Source organism: Arachis stenosperma, chromosome 7 (assembly GCF_014773155.1).
Source record: "Arachis stenosperma cultivar V10309 chromosome 7, arast.V10309.gnm1.PFL2, whole genome shotgun sequence".
Taxonomy (NCBI): Eukaryota; Viridiplantae; Streptophyta; class Magnoliopsida; order Fabales; family Fabaceae; genus Arachis; species Arachis stenosperma.
Genome location: NC_080383.1, coordinates 91,017,429 through 91,034,439, shown reverse-complemented (window position 1 = coordinate 91,034,439; position 17,011 = coordinate 91,017,429). Strand labels below are relative to the sequence as shown.

General features: G+C 34.9%; 3 protein-coding genes across 4 annotated transcripts; 1 reads left to right on the top strand and 2 right to left on the bottom strand.

Moving 5' to 3' along the window:
* The first annotated feature begins 423 nt into the window (after positions 1-423).
* Positions 424-5,733, top strand: LOC130941251 (uncharacterized). 2 transcript variants are annotated; one of them, XM_057869683.1, is made up of 11 exons: positions 424-853; positions 2,013-2,170; positions 2,429-2,652; positions 2,986-3,094; positions 3,323-3,656; positions 3,823-3,892; positions 3,982-4,049; positions 4,263-4,378; positions 4,463-4,569; positions 4,758-4,900; positions 5,257-5,733. In XM_057869683.1, the coding sequence occupies exons 2-11, from the start codon at positions 2,090-2,092 to the stop codon at positions 5,508-5,510; spliced, it is 1,506 nt and encodes a 501-aa protein (XP_057725666.1). In that variant the 5' UTR covers positions 424-853; positions 2,013-2,089; the 3' UTR covers positions 5,511-5,733. The 2 variants fall into 2 exon arrangements, with proteins under 2 accessions (XP_057725666.1, XP_057725665.1); XM_057869682.1 differs by having other exon boundaries at positions 2,010-2,170.
* Positions 5,734-7,576: 1,843 nt separating this feature from the next.
* LOC130940570 (uncharacterized) lies at positions 7,577-8,627 on the bottom strand. Its single transcript, XM_057868745.1, has 2 exons — positions 8,182-8,627; positions 7,577-8,083 (listed from the first exon to the last, which is right to left on the bottom strand). The coding sequence occupies exons 1-2, from the start codon at positions 8,324-8,326 to the stop codon at positions 7,854-7,856; spliced, it is 375 nt and encodes a 124-aa protein (XP_057724728.1). The 5' UTR covers positions 8,327-8,627; the 3' UTR covers positions 7,577-7,853.
* Positions 8,628-12,276: 3,649 nt separating this feature from the next.
* Positions 12,277-16,309, bottom strand: LOC130942005 (phospholipase D alpha 1). Its single transcript, XM_057870668.1, has 4 exons — positions 16,147-16,309; positions 15,853-15,952; positions 13,029-14,928; positions 12,277-12,933 (listed from the first exon to the last, which is right to left on the bottom strand). Exons 2-4 carry the CDS (start codon positions 15,940-15,942, stop codon positions 12,500-12,502), a joined length of 2,424 nt encoding a protein of 807 aa, XP_057726651.1. The 5' UTR covers positions 15,943-15,952; positions 16,147-16,309; the 3' UTR covers positions 12,277-12,499.
* Positions 16,310-17,011: the final 702 nt, after the last annotated feature.

The following is a 17,011-nucleotide window of genomic DNA, read 5'->3' as shown; positions in this document are numbered from 1 at the left end:
ATTGTGTATATCTGTTATTCTTAGAATTAAGTCAATTATTCTAGTTTTTATTAAGTTCCTAATATTATAGCATAGCATGAATATGCATGATTACATGTCACTTAGTAATTAGTAGAATGAACTAATAAATCGCATTAAAAAAAGCAGCCGAAATATAAAAAAAAAATTGATTAGCTAAGAGACTTGCTTGCTTCAGAGATGAGTAGGTAAGTCAAAATTGGTATGAAGATTATCTTATAAAAGTCAAAACTAAAGAAAATTTGGGAACCTTGTGTATTTGTGATGTTCATTAGATTTGGGCTTTGGTTTATACGGCCCATTGTAGCAACAGGGATTTAAAAGCCCGTGATGCCTAATCAATATGAAATGGGCCCATCAAACCCGACCCAATATTTCTCATCCCTTCTTTCGGGTCTACCACCACCTCCTTTGCCCTCGAAGAAGCAGTTGCCCTCGACGTCGTTCTGGTAAAAGGAAAGCCAAAACCCTAATCTGCTTAGTGAACGTCTCCTTCCTCTTCCTCTCGTCACGCTCTCACTGTCGCTCTCGCACTCAAGCTCTCTCGTCTCCGGTCTCGAGCTCCAGCTCGTCGTCGCTCTCTGTCTCGTCACCGTCTCGCAGTCAGCGCGCGCCTTCCCTGCTCTCGTCGTCGCCGGCGGCAGAAGCATCAGGTACCGGGGCACTCAGTCGCGTGCGTCGCCGGCGGCAGAAGCAGCAGGTCCGGGGGCACTAAGTCGCGTGCTTCGCCGGTGGAAGAAGCAGCACGTTCCGGGGCTGATCGTCGTTGTCGTCTGCTTGCTTCGAGCCTCGCGGTCAGCTTCCTCCTCGACGTCAGCAGCTGGTCCCCGATTTGGTGAGTTACAACAAATTCCCTGTTCTTTCTTGCTCAATTTTGTTCTGTAATTCATCTCTGCACCTTGATTTTGTTGCTGAAAGAAGTTAAATTTGTTGCCGAAAATATCACTGAGCTAGTTTTTTTTTTTTTTTGTTGCTGAAAATCATCACTGAGTTGAATTGTTTACTGATTATAACCTTGAATCTGTTGCTGGCTTGTTGAAAAAATCACCTAGCTAAATTTTTTGTTGCTGTAATTCATCACTGCACCTTGATTTTGTTGCTAAAAGTTGAATTTGTTGCTGAAAATATTACTGAACTAATTCTTTTGTTGCTGAAAATCATCAGGATTGAATTTGTTACTGATTATCATCACCGGAGTTTGAATCTGTTGTTGTCTTGCTGAAATAACCACTTAGCTAAATTTTTTGTTGCTGTGTTTATCTGTAAATCATCTTTTGAGCTAAATCTTTTGTTGCTAAAAACTATCATTGTTGAATTTGTTGTTGAACATGAGGTTCATGTTCCCTGTTCAGTTAAATTGTTGTTTCCATGCTCTTTTTTTTTTGTTTTGCTAGAATTTTAAAGATGTCTTTATCACAACTCAGTTGCTATTATGAATTATTCTTGGTATTGATTTGTGAAAAATAGACAAATGTAGATATAGATGCAAATCAAAATGAAGGAAATGTTGATCAAGCTTCAAATTTGTCCTAGGAAGATATAGATGCCGACTTTGAGATCACTCCTTGAATTTTATTTATTGATTGTGTTATTTTTTGCTCTCTCTCTTGTTCATCTAAATTGAGAAAGTATTTTGTACTAGTGACTAGTTTATTATCTCTTTTTGCATAATTAGTTATGTCTAAAAATTGATACTTGATTATTATTAATGTTTGTGAAGACATGCATTTTAAGTTTTAACTTTTGATTTTAATTTTATTTTTATAATTTTACATTTTTATTTAATTATGACCGGGTCAAGTGGCTGAATCAGTAATCCACTGGTTGAACCAATGACCCAATTGACTGTGTCAATTACCAGTTCGGTTATGATAACTACGGTTATAGAGCTAACAAAATCAGCTCATTCATTCACTACACCAATTTCCACTCATCAAATCCAACACAAAACCTAAAAGAGTTGCTTACTTGCTTTTTGGCATATTTTGTAGCAGTTACTGCCTCAATTATTAATTCTGCTGCAGAGCAGGAAAGGTAAGACCTTGTTATTTGGGTGGTTTTGGTGTATGCCATGGATTTTGAATCCAAGTATGATATTGCTGCCACTGCCAACTTCATTCACATTCACAACTTCACCAGAGTTGCTTTACAAGTAAGATTCTCTTCCTGACTTTTTCACTTACTTTGAGTTTCTTTTATACTCTACAGTTTAGACTCCACAACTGAGAAACCAGAAAATAGAACAATTATTTGAGTAGCTATAAAATTCAAAAGTTACTATGTAGTTTTCCATGCAAAACAACTGAAAATATTGCTTTTTGTTCTTAGGTTATTTATGAAAACTAACCCGCTCCCCGACAGAATTTGAAGTTTTATGTGTAACTGACTAACAGTCCTTTATGAACTTTAGTTTCCAGATCATCTCCTAAAAGATTCAACAAAAGTGGTCGCGGCTCTACGCAAGAGACTACAATCGTTTACCCAACCTATTGGCACAGGAAATTGGGATGAGACAAACATTGGACTGTTTGTGATGGCAGATACCACCTATGGCAGCTGTTGTGTTGATGAAGTTGGAGCATCACACATCAACGCTGATGTTGTCATACATTATGGACATACATGTTTTAGTCCGTGAGTACTTCTAAAACAGGCTTTTTGAAAGGAAAAAGAATCGGGCATGTTACATGAATCCTTTATATTTTTTCATCTTTAATTGTAGTGATGAATCTGATATGATTATAAGTTTATAACCATTTTTTATGATACATCCAAGTCATCTAATCTGTTATACAGAGTGTTATGCCAAATGCATAATTCCCAGTTGCTATGTTTCTGTGATTCTAAATGTTTCTGGAGTACTTATGGTCACTATAGCAAGGGGTTTCATAATTTAATTCTTCATGCTGCTATAAAGATTGAGATTCTACTTGTGTGCTTCCATTTAATTCCTACTTTTTTCTGCAGGACAACAACTTTACCGGCATATTTTGTTTATGGAAAGGCTTCCATTTCCACAGCTGATTGTGCTGAAAGTATTTCAAAATATGCCATGACCAATAGCAAGCCTGTCTTGGTATAAGTAATTTAACATTTATGGTTTCTTTCACTAAAAAAAAATAAATAAGAAAAGAAAAAGAGAGAGAATAACTGATTTGTAATGTATGGAAAATGAAATAGATGTAAACTTGCTCCAATGATATATGATCATTTATAAGTTGGACTTCCAGTATAATTTCTTCCAGAATAACTTTCAGACATTTATACATATGCATTTAACCATTTTGTCCCATTTGAAATGCAGGTTCTATATGGGCTGGAATATGCACATTCAATACAACAGATAAGACAGTCACTGCAAGAATCATCAATTTTAAAAGTTCACTTTGCAGATGTTCCATCTTCTTTTATGCTTCCATCAAAAGATATTACAAAAATAAATGGGGTCTTGGAACCAGCTAGTGGTTGTAGTAATACCTCTACAATCAATGGGGCTAGTGGGACTACATATAGCATGGGAGGATTGATTTGGAAACTACCTGATGGACAAAGCATAGATGACTACTTGCTCTTTTGGATTGGAATTGATAATTCAGCTTTTGCAAATATTGTGCTCACATTCAATGTCTGTGAAATAGGTAAATAACTTACTCTATCACGCATCTAGCTTGCATAAAATTTGAATCCAGCTTGACTTCTTGTCTACTATAAGTTCTTGGGCTTCTTCCCCCCGCCCTCTCTCTCTCTCTCTCTCTCTCTCTCTCTCTCTCTCTCTCTCTCTAAGTTTCATGCTATTGTTTTTAGTCAGATATGATGCAACAGAAAACCAAGTGATGACAGACTTGTCACAACAAAGGAGGATTCTTAAGCGTAGGTATGTATCTCAACATAAACAAACCAGTCATTTGGGTATACCTCCTTGAGTCTTTCAAAAGTTACCAAGTTCAGGTGATGACCATGCAGATACTACCTGGTTGAGAGGTCTAAGGATGCTAATATTGTTGGGATTTTGGTTGGAACTCTTGCTGTTGGTATGTTTACTGTTTAAACTTTGGTTTTTCTTGCATGGTTATTGCTAATATGATTGGATAGAAGAGTAATACATTTGTATCTAGTTAAGATAGAAGATTAATATATTTGTATCTAGTTAATTAAAATTCCAAATTGTCAAGTAAACCTTGAATAAAATGAGAAGAATATGATCCTGCATTGAGTTACATTATTTTTCTTGAACATTGATGCAGCTGGCTATCTACACATAATAAATCAGATGATGGAGCTCATTACTGGGGCAGGAAAAAGAGCCTATACTTTGGTTATGGGAAGACCAAACCCTGCCAAACTAGCCAACTTTCCTGAGGTGAAGTTTGATTCACTATTACCATGTACTGCAGTCTGACTTTTTGGCTCAGAACTTGCTGACAGAGCTTGAAATTTTTATCAGTGTGATGTTTTCGTATACGTCTCTTGTGCTCAAACGGCTCTGCTGGATAGCAAAGAGTATCTAGCACCAGTTATTACTCCGTTCGAAGCAACAATAGCTTTCAGCAGGTAGCCCCATCATCGTATATCTTAATCCGCTTAAATATCAGAAATTCCCACTTAAAAAGAAAAACGATATCACTCATTTTACAATCCACTTATATTGATGGATGCATATTAATATTATTTTTCTTCAAGCTTTACATGTATGACATACATTTCTTATTTTTTATGTTACTGTGTTATTCTGTTTTCAGGGGAAGTCAGTGGACAGGAGCTTATGTGATGGAATTTGGCAATCTGATTAATTTGCCTCACGTAGAAGTCCAAAACCAGGAGAAAGAAGAAGCACGATTTTCATTCTTTCAGGGTGGCTACGTGGAAGACTTGGATAATCAAGGTAGTTTTCATTCCTTATTACATCTAAGCACCTTGGGATTTTTGTGGTTTCATGACATTCAAATTATCATCTTCCATTCATAGCCCACTGATGATAACACAAACCCAGCTGCTTGATTGTACAGACTAATGTCTTGTTTGAAAATTTGCTTATAATTTAAAACTCCAGCTGGTAAAGTGCCTCATGTTTTCTACTTCCAATGAAGAGAGAAAAAATGTAGAAGTTTTATGGGTTTTTTCATTTTTCTTATTCCCTTTTTTTTGTTTGCATTATGTTGGTAAGTTAGAAAAGTAATTTTCAGACTAGACCCTACATGCTCATTTTTTTTCCCTAACCATCCAATGTTATTTCACTAGAACATGTTGAGGAAGAAAGAGAAAGAGAGGCTCTTGCTTTAGTTAATTCGACTGAGAAGGCGCTGCAATTGCGTGATAATTGTAATTCTCTAGTCCATAGTGGTGCTAGATCAGGGGCAGAGTTTTTAGCAAAGCGATCATATCAGGGTTTGAATATGCCCAATGAGAACACCTCCCCAGAAGCATTTGTAATAGGACGAAGGGGAAGGGCATCTGTGTACGAGGATGAGAAGAACAAACGTGAACTTCCGTGACATTCAAAATTTTGTTACAACCTGCTAATAGTGAATGTAAAGGCACAAATATGGTAGGAATGGCTGAGGGGATTTTGTCATATGCAGTAGATTATTGTAAGCAGGGTAGAGAGTCACCTAAACTCCTGTAGCTTGGGGAAAGTTGAATTGTAAAACTCAACCCTGTAGACACAAACAATTGTAACAACTTGTGAATTAACTTACAGTTTGATCATTTTGAATTGATTCATGCTGAATCTTGACCAAATATTGAGGGAATTAGAAATGCTGAAGTATTTTTATTTGCAAGTGTTAACGATATTATTGATATAATAATAGTTCACAATAATATATGAATTCCTTTTGACGTCTTGAGCATAACTTAGTTTGCAAGTTGTAGTCGTATGGATCAGAAACTCGAGACTTCCATGGATCTGTTCAACACGTTAATATGGTCGACTGAGTCATAAGTCCAAAAATGGTATATATTTATGGCTGCATCACGCATGGAAACAGCTGTAGACTGAGAAACAATCCAGTTTGCAAGTTTGACAAAATCAAAGGCCATAACCATAAGCAAAACATGAAATTTCATTAGGAATAGGATGTCTGATTTGGGAGCTTCTAATCAAGTTCTTAATTGTGTGTTTAGAATCTTATATTACCTGTTTGATATATTTAAAAAAAACTTTACATGATATTGTATTATTTTAGTATTTTATTTATGTGTAGGTGGCCTTGATATTTATTCTTATATTATTATTGTTGAAGGACTCTAAATATAAAATTCAATAGTCAACCACGTTGATTTTCATTTTCTTTTTTTTTTTCTTTAGGTTAGACGTTTGATCATTCTAGAATTTTTACATGCAATTAGAAGACATAGTCAGTCTTAAAATTCAAATAAAGTAGTAGCATCTATTTGCAAAGTATAAGGTCTAAAAGTTTAATAAATGTGTCATAAAAACTCAGTAATAAATGGAGAATCTGAATTCAAGAAAATCTTGAGGATGATATTTCAGAAATGGGATTGTGCTTTTGTTAATTTATATCATGAGAATGTCCCTACTATTTTTAAATCTTTCCCTGAATTGCTGTAATGCTACTTGTATTGTGCTTGTTTCCTCCTTAAATTATGCATTGGTTGGGCTCCGAAGTATTTTCTTTCACATTTGTGGTTTTGGTTCTTATTACATTGATTAGGACTAAGGCACACTCAAATTATCCCTGTCCACTTTCATAGTTTCATTGATGCACTTAACTTGTTATGTACTTATGTTATATGGCCCATTTCTTTCCGTTGGTTCATCTACCTCCATGTGAAAAAAATAATATTGTGAATCATTAGATGAGTCAACTAATTATATTCAATTAAATATATTAAATCATTTCATAATTTACAATATCATTTTTAGATGAAGACGTCATTATGAAAATAAAAAATAAAAAAAGGGAAAATTTTTGTAGCACCATGCGGCTACACGTGCATGGAAGGTTAAATTAATTAATGACATTTATCATAATCTACTTTGTTCTTTAACAATCCAAAAAGTGTTGCTTTTTGAGTTTATACATATGACTCACTTCACTTTTTTTCACATTATCAGCTTCTTTTTTGACACACAGCTGTAATTGAAATCTGTTTCACATTCCCATTTTCAATTTAACGGTGAAACAGTAAAAGATGGATAATGAAAATGACTCATTTTGGAATTTGGAGCATTGAACTGAAATATTTAAAGGCGGAAAAATAATGAATGGCCCCACACTTCCACACAGAAAAATAGTAAGAATGGAGAAAACAACGAGTTCTAATTACTATAACAAATAAAAAAAATGAACAATCTTAAACTATTTGATTCATTACCGTTAGATGATTTAATTGATTTGATTAAATTTTTATTTATTGACTCTCAGTTATCAACTTTACGTGAAATCAACTACACGTAAATTTTCACCATATTTTATAGAAACAAAGGTATAAATTGTAAGCTACTCATAAGTAATCATATTTATCTTTTACGTTTAATAAACATTAGAATGAAATAACAAAAAGCAGAAATATAAATTTTTGTATCAATACGACATAAGCGAGAAAGAAAACACTTTGGCCATTAATTTAGAACTCATTGTAAAACAGAGTTGGTGAAAATCCAGTATGTATCTACAGCCACAAGAATACCCCAGATTTTTTTTAATATAACTCCTTTGACGTTAACACCCTCACCACAAAACTAAAATAAGAAAAAAAAAAGAAAAAAAAAACAGAGGAGGGGCAGAGTAATAGGCATGTTAGTACAATTTTGGTGAATAATTTCAAAATTCCATCATAAATGTACAAGATTGTTCTTGAATCTAGAAGCATCAGTAAGAACATTCCATTCTGTGAACTCTGTCCCTCAGAATTCCATTATACAAAGCGATTCTGTTAGCTGGCATTTCACGAAGGTTTCTGCAGTTGCTTGATCTTGATGATACTCTGTTCTGCTTCCTCTGTTCTTCTTCACTCCTTTCTATTCTCTCTTTGACGTTCTCAGCAAATTGAACTCTCTTCTTCTTCTTCTTGCTCAGCTTCCTCTCCCTCTTCTTTTCTTCTGGAAATTAAACAAAGAGAGCAAAATCATGTGAGTGGATGACTTGAGAAGAAGGAAGTGAAGAAGAGAAGCAGGGGAAGTGAATGATTGTAATTTACCTGAAGACAAGCAAGAGCGTAAGATTTGGTTGTTGGATTGAGGAGAATGATGATGAATCTTGTGGCGGGAGAAAGCAAGGTAAAGCACAGTGCTAGAGAGAACCATAGCTGTGGTGAAAACAATACCCTGTGAGATAGAAGCCATGGAGATGGAGGACTTGTGTGTTGACCAGAGCAAGGGGAAGAAGGGATGATGCTGTTGACAATAAATAGAAAGAGAGAGAGAGAGAGAGAGAAAAGGAGGTGGTTGAGACTATGAATATGATTGTGAAGGTGTAGAAGAAGCTTCACGGGTAGATGGTGCCAAATAATATAAAATATGAGAAAAGAAAAGAAAAAAGGAAGTGGAAATTAAATGTTGGGATTGTGGTCAATATAAGAAAAAGGAATGGCAGTAGTTAATTGGTTGTTAGAGACGAGAGTATCTAGATTTCTCTCATCAGAAATGAAGAGAAAGAGAAAGAAAAGAGGAGGAAATTTCAGGTTTGGTCGGGCGGGGCGGTGTGTCTCTAACTTGTAATTGCCTCTCTGCTTTGTCTTTGGCTTTTTCTTTGCTTTTATCCAAATCAGCCATCACAAATTTTACTCCTATTAGGATATGAGAAAGTATAGGGAGCTAATAATCTAAATGTACAATATGTACAATGAAAGTTTAGAAAATATTAGAGATATGATTATTAGTGTTACATTATTCTATTAGGTTATGCTTTTGGGATAAGTTGTTTCAAGACATGGTATTAGAGTTCCAGATTCGAAAGGTCAAGAGTTCAAACCTTGGTGAATCCAAAATTAATTTTTTATAATATGAGATGTTTATTATCCCTAGTATCCAGATGGTAGATTTAGCACATTGTACGCATTGTACGTTTAGGCCATTAGTTCCCTAGCACTGCTCATTAATATTTAATATATATTCTATATTGACCCAGACCTCGCTTAGGCCATTAATCTTGGTGAAGTTAACAATTTTATTATACTGACATAGTTTTGATTTATCAATCTTGACGAGGTTAGTAACCTCACTATAGTGAAAATAGCCATAAACTTACTTTAATTGGCTAAGTTAAATATGCACCTCTTATTCTCAAAGAGCCTAAAAAAAATAAATACACAGTTTATTTCATATTCAAAAATAAACTTTAACTCTATTTCATAAATAAAAGGTACATAAGTTATTTATATTAGTAGAGGGAGAAAAATCTTTATGACTCGGACAATATGAAACTAAAATATAACATAAAATTTATTATCGTAAACAATATGAGACTTATATTTTCTTGTTAAAATTAACTAACATAATTAATCTACTAATTCTACTTGCTCCTGTGTCGTATATATTACCAACCAAGTTAGCTAAAAAGTGTATTTGTTAAGAAAATATAAAAAAAAAGAATTTTTTTATCAAAATTTATTAGTAATTTTCAAGACATTTATTAGTAAGACTAATTGAGAACAAATTGGAGAGAAATTCATAAAACGGAGAGGATGCTAAATGCGGTTGCGGTTTGCGTTGGGTCCTTGTGTTCCTCAGGTGGGGTCACTCCTCCACAAACTTCTCCTTCAACAGAATTGAGATTTGACTGCTAAAAAGACATCAAATTTTTCTTCTAAAACGAATATCAATTAAGAATACTTCTGAAAGAAATATCAATTAAGAATAGTTTAACAACCATGTCAATTATAAGCTTTATCTCACCTAATACTTATAATTATTAGTGTTTAAAGTGAATGTTATACATAATCTTATCCTACAAAAAATGAAGTGATAAGTTTTATGCAAGTATATAAAAATTAAATAAAAATGACAAAAATATTTCTCTTCCGACTCTTGATATAAACATAACAAATTTATCTACTTTAAGAAAAGAAAAGAAATCTATCACACTATTGTCCTGTCATACATTTCCTACACAGACATAACCTTTTCTCTTTGATGAAAATCAATCTCTCTTAGTTTGACATTTGTTGATTGTTCTCTCCGTTTATTCCTATTTTGTTTGTGTATCAGATATTTCATTCACGCGGCACTTGCGTGACTTGTTTCGCAAATGATGTTAACATTCTTCAGAAAAGAATCGTAACGGACCTGGAAACAACGAACGCCTTCAGTTCTAACACCGTATTTATTTCCATTCACCAATTGATCGAAAGGAGTCAACAAAATATTTGTACTATAATGGACTATTTATTTGATCTGATATGAGTTAAAAAATGAATATTCAAATCAAATATTATCAATTTTTTAAATACAATATATTTATATTATTCAAAATAACTATTCAGATACCTGAGATAATAAACTTTTGATATTCTGTTAAATCAAACATCCATAAATTCTCAGTGTACACATACAGATAGACTCCCTATACTTCCTCTACGTAAATTTATTACACTGAATCATAAATTGAGTTGTCCCACGTGAGGGAGTGTGAACTTGTTACATGTGTGAGGTGTGATTCCAATTCAATCTATGTAAGCATGCAATGCCATTCAGCGCTTTCATCATCATCATCATCATTCATCGTATTCATACTCCATAATCCATACTTCAATCTAGTCTAATCTATACGATAGTGGCAGCACTTCGGTTGGATGATTTGTGACCTGTTACTTTGACGCGTGTTGTGCTCTGCAATTATTCATCAACAACAGATTATCTCAACTGTACAACCGACTGTAACACGTGTCCGTCTTAGGATCATCACATATCCAAGATATAATAAGTCTTGCGTTTTATATGGATGATCAAACATCATCTTTTTTCTTATGTTAACTATAAATTATGGAAAAGTATACGAAACTAACTCTAAATCAACTAAAAATAAAATAATTTAGTTAATTATAAATATAATAATTAGTTTTATTTATTTATGATTTAAAATATTAGTTATTAAATATTTTACCACATTTAAATTAGGAGAAAATATATTTAATATCATTGCAACATGAATGACAGAAACTGATTTAATTAATTTTCTTTTTTTACTCTCTTTTTCTTTTTAAATGTCTAAAATATGATAGATCAGAAGACAAATTTAAAACCATTTAATTTACAAAAAAAAATATCCTAATACCTAATATAAATACAATTCACATAAAAATTTTAAATTCACCTAAAAATATTTGGTTGATTTTTTGTTGAAATCATATTAATTTCCTAGCATTATTGTAAATTTATTGGTTATAAGCTCTTTTTAGCGTTGTGCAGCAGTGAATTACGATAAGAGTAACAGTTATCTTACAAATAATATAGTTGGTTTAAATGAACTATTATTCATGTACAAGTTGAGGATCAAAATATAAAAAAAAAAAAAAATAGGGATAAAATAAAAGTCATTTTAACGAGAAAAAGAAAAGAAAAGGAAAAGGAAAACATATTTCAAGTACACGTGCTGAGCTGCTAGTATATTCTTTTAATTTGGATTAGGTGCAAGCCAATGAAAAGAGTCCACTTAGATTGGTAGTAAAGTTAATTTGGAATTCTCTGAAACCCTTCTTGCTATCTCACCACCAAGGTGGACTTGGGGTAACCATATATAATCCACAGCATCAACTCAAGGTTGATTTACTCATCACTCACCACTTCACTGGAATTTTATCAATTTAATTGAAGGGATGTTTTTCATTGTCTGCAGAAATTGTGAGTTGGATGAAATGCAACTCACCTCTTTGTATTTAATTTCAACAAGTGAAATATAAGTATTCTAAAAGAGACTGATTGAATTATGTTAAAATATTTAGTCGTAGTAATTACTAATTATTTTGTGTCCATTGATATATGTTATTTTATACGCTTTTAATTTATATTTTATATTTTAATATATATTTTATGTAAATAATTAATTTAATATTAATATTTGACGTATTATTTGTTAGAAGTTTTAAGGGGAAAATGGTAACTGGCAATAGCTGCATTTGTTTACGAATAACCTGCTTGCATTCTTCATTTTCAGTGCATATAGCAGTTGTCATATGACAACAAATTGAGCTCCCATTTTCAATGTCACACACTTCGTAGATAGAATAGGTGAAACCATGTACCATAAATGGACCATTGTTACGCAAAAACCAAATATGGGAACAAAAGAAACCCTGTTTAAGAAAACCAGAGACATTACATCTCACATTATATAACTGAAGTCATACAAGCCGACAACAACCATAACATCAGATGGTTAACATCTAGCAATCCATCTCTAAAAGACATTAAAATTATTCCTCACTTTAATTAAAAAACCACAAGTACTAAAAAAGTACTACATAATATAATATAATGTAACATAGTATATGAACAAATCAAAGTACAAAATGAGATGAGTTAAGTAGTAAGGATAGGGGGCAAGTAGTCAGTTTTGGTTCCAAGAACACGACCCTTTGTGTCAGGGAAGAACTCAAATCCTGGAAGCTCGGTGACAGTTCCATCACCGGAAATGCCAACGGGGTAGCGCAGAAGGTGGCCGGGGAGGTCATGGTCAAGGGACTCACTGGAATACAGATCCCAATACTTGTCAGCAACCTGGTTCACCATCTTGATACATTCTTCACTCTCAGGCTGGAGGAAGGATTCTCTGATCATGCCAAGGTGCTCATACCACAGCGCAAGGCGGAAACCATGGATCTGTCCCCTTGCTAGCTCCCTTGCACTCAAATAGTATGGCTGATAAGCTCCCATGGCTATTTCCGAGTCTCTTGCACCATCCATTGATCTCTGGTTGATGTTTGCGGATCCAATGATTATGTATTCATCATCAACTGCACAAAGAATATAACAAAACAAAAGAGTTTCCATCACTCACTCAAACCTTTTATCATCAAAAGAAATGTCGATGATTCCAAATGTATGTTACCTATCATCATCTTGGCATGGACATAAATCATGAATCGACGGTTCTCCTGGGCTTTTATGTAATCAGAATCAGGGTCTGGTCTCTCTGAAGGCTCATATTCTCCTGGCTTCTTGACCTCCCGGTTGCCGAGGCAGAAGAATGTCAAATAGTTTCTGGGATCTTCCACAATTCCCTTGGCATTGAGTGCCTCAACTATATCCTTGTACATCATCTCCATTGTCCTCCTCTGCCAATCCAATATGGCTTGAACTGAACCACTCTCTGGGAACCCTTCTGGCCACATTGGAACCACAATGTACACAGTGAACCTCTCCCCGGCTTCGATTTTGCTTACAATCTTAAGTGAAAGCTCCTTTGGAATTAGATGCAAAGCACCAATGTCCTCAGGCTTAATGTCATCAGGGCTCCATCCAAAACAGCTTCCGAGGAAATACTGATTCTCGATATAGATGAAATTCTTTGCGCGCCTAATTGCATGGATATAAGCATCTTGGATGCTACGGTCTATGATGTTATCCTTTCCACTAACAAGGCCAGCTCTGGCAGCATCTTCAGGAGTCTCTGGGAAGCCAAAAGCAGCTCCACCATCAATTGATCTGAATAATTGAACATTCCATGTCTCGTGATCTTCCGCGAATGTTACTGGAGATGGCGGGATGATGACATCTTCAAGCTCTCTCAGCGGAATGAGCAAGTCCTTTCCACCTTGCTTCCTCCATCTCTGCTCGAAGTTGAACAGAACATCCCATGCAATAGGCCCTTCAAGGCGAGAGTGGATGTCATGCCAAGGCTCTCTAGGACCACCTTTCATGATGGAAGCACCAGCAAAGTTTGGCTGATGAAAATCATCATGGTGTGCGGTGTCCAAGGTTCTGAAAAGTGAGTGGAATTGAGTGTCATATCTTCCATCACAGAGATCAATACCCCCAACAAAGCTCACTATCCTTCTCTTACCCGAATCTCCGCTAGGCATGTCACTATCCACCACCACAATCTTCTGGTGATGAGTAAACATTGTAGAGATTTGCAAATCCTGAATAATGCTTCCACCATCATCAGGATTCCGAGGGCACAAAATACAATGCACTTCAGTTCCTTGGAAGTACTTCTCAGTTTCTTCATCATGAGTAGCCATCAACCCATCTTTTTTCAACAAGGGAACAGATGTTCTGTCATCCCAAACAAGCATCAAGACTCTGACACCCTCATTCGCCTTCTTCTTGAGAAGCTCACCAATCGTTAAGTCTCCACCAGGCTTTGGCCTCCTTGAATCCCTCACCAATGTTATCTCAGTGTAAACAGACCAACCGGTTATGTATATCAAGTGCCTCGCTTTGTCGATTGCATCAAACACATCCTCCCAGCACCTATGAGGCTGGTAAGTCTGGCCTCCAGCAAGGGGTATTTTGGGGACAAAATTATCAGGGACATGAGCATCCTGGTAAAGAGAAACCTTGCAGCCTCTTCTTTGCGAGAAGAAGGTGTAAGGAACACCAGGGAATTTAGCACTCCTAACACCACGTGCCCAGTTCTTGTCTTTTGTGACATCAAAGTATTGCAGCTTCACATGAATCTTTGAGTTCCCATGAATTGGGTTCTTATCCTCATCCAATATCTCAACCCATCTATCTACTTCCTCACCATCCAAGACATCCTCAACAGGCACGTATGCTCTTCCGATTAAGGTTGCTCCAATGGGATTGTCATCTTTCACAGTGAATATGATGTTTGATGCCATGTGGGCACAGTAAATGTGAAAAGATTCGTACCATCTGGGATTACTATGGTCTTTTTCTATAATCCTGGTCCTTCCAACTCGTGCTTTTTCCAGATCAATGGTTGCATACAGTTTCGTAACTCCTTTTCCAAAACCAACTGTCTCCTCGATGTTTTGCACCAGCTGAATCAGAGCAATGGATATGCAATTAGCATTACAATTTATATGAGTCTCCAGCATTCTTGAGTTTTACGTTTCTCCTTTTTGGATAAAATACAGCATGTGTGAAATAAAGGATAGAGGATCATAATAAAGTAACGGTTATTGGGGTTGGAAAAATAAAAATAGCAGAATCAACAAAATGTCAGTATTTTTATTCATGCTAAGGAACAAGTTAAATTACAATTTGAGAATTCTCTCAAAGCAGGATCATTGACTGTAACAACCATCCATTCAAACCTTACAATCAACAAATCAACATTTTGGAGTAGCAAAATATTGTATACAATTTATTCTGTGGGACTGAATAATAAAGTATCAAAATGAGGCCTTAAGAGAAATTAGGAACTCTGCTATACGCATATACCCGAACAAGTCGCATCGTCAATAGAATCTGTTTTTTTTTTCATTTTTTTAGGACTATGTGCATAAGCAAACCTACATAGATCACAGTTGGTTTAACGGTCGATTTCAACGAGTAGTGTTATAAACTTATAATCACAATATCTTTCCCCAACAAAACTGATGAATGAACAATTGGCATCGTATCTGTCTAGTTGATCCAAAATTCTAAAGATCGCAATCGCATTATTATTTAATAATCTTGATAGCATTTTTTTCTCACCAAAAATTAATATACCTCCGTGGATAACGTCGTGATGTGTATATATAGTATTTTTGGTTGAAAAAAGAAAGAAAATATCAGAATTCACACGTCATCCGCAAAATCTAAGTAACACCGAGAACTTTAGCCGAAACATGTGGCATGGCTTTATCCTACAAGACTACAACAAAACCTCCTTCCGCTTCTTCTTTATTTGTGAAGGCAATTAAAGAAACGGTTTATGAAATCAATGAGAGGCTCAAGGGAGGGAGAAGATTAGCTACCTTGGTGAAAACATTGCCACCACTTGTCTTGAGCTTATCGACCTCATAGATGGTGACATGGAGAGTCCCGTGCAGGAGAATTTGCGCCATCACACTCAACCTACAATCACAGATCAGATCAGATCAGATTAGATCAGATCACAGTCACAGTGAAGATCGAAAACCAGTTGAAAGCAGGTGTGCTTAATTAGCAGAGTAGATTGAGTTGAAATGAAAGAGTAAAGATTAGATCGTAGCTGATTAAACACCAAATCTAAGCACGAAGAAGAAGAATAGGAGGGAAAAGAGACTAACCGGTATCAGTGCAGAGAGAGGGGAGAAAGTGAAGAGAGAGATGTTGGAGAAAAGAAGAAAAGCAGTCACTATATAAATATTAAATGTAAATTAATAATTTGATTATAATAGCAGCTTGCATTGATGTGGGCAATGAGAGGGTAATGGGCTCCATCCCTTGATGTTGCTGCCAATTGTCAATTGCCATGTGCCTCCCTCTCATTCTCATTTCAACAAGGCTGATTAAAATTAAAAAAATAAAAAATTAATTGGTATTAAGAGAGTCAAATCTATTACTCTTTCATAATTTAGGCAGAAATTGAAGCCATTTAAAGTGAAAACTCGAGTGAAATTGATACCGAGGGTAATTGTATAAAAATTTAGTTAAATTAATAAAATTATTTAACAACTTTTAAATATTAATTTTATATAAAATCGACTTCACCTGAATTTTCAGGTCATTTAATTTAGCGACTAAAGTTCTTTGGTGTGTTTTGGTTTGAAAGCAGTAGTTGTAGATGGACGTGGCTGTCGGCACAGCACATCTGCTCGGAAAAATGAAGTAAGATGGGATGACTCCCTAACACGCAAATGCTCCCATTAATTATTTATTTATTCTTTATATTCATCTAATCTCAACACGTTACGCCGTGGATTCCTAATCATAAGCCAAGTGTATCCCTCATTTTAAGGTCAATTTTTATAAACTACAATTGATAATGGACAAGTTTTAATTTAGCCTATATAATTTATTAAAGATTCTAATTTTATTTTATATTTTTGGTAAGGAAGATATCATACTATTTACTAGGGGTATTATTGGTTCAGTTTGGTTCGATTTTGGACCAAAAACTAATCGAACCGATATGTAACCATTTAATTTGTT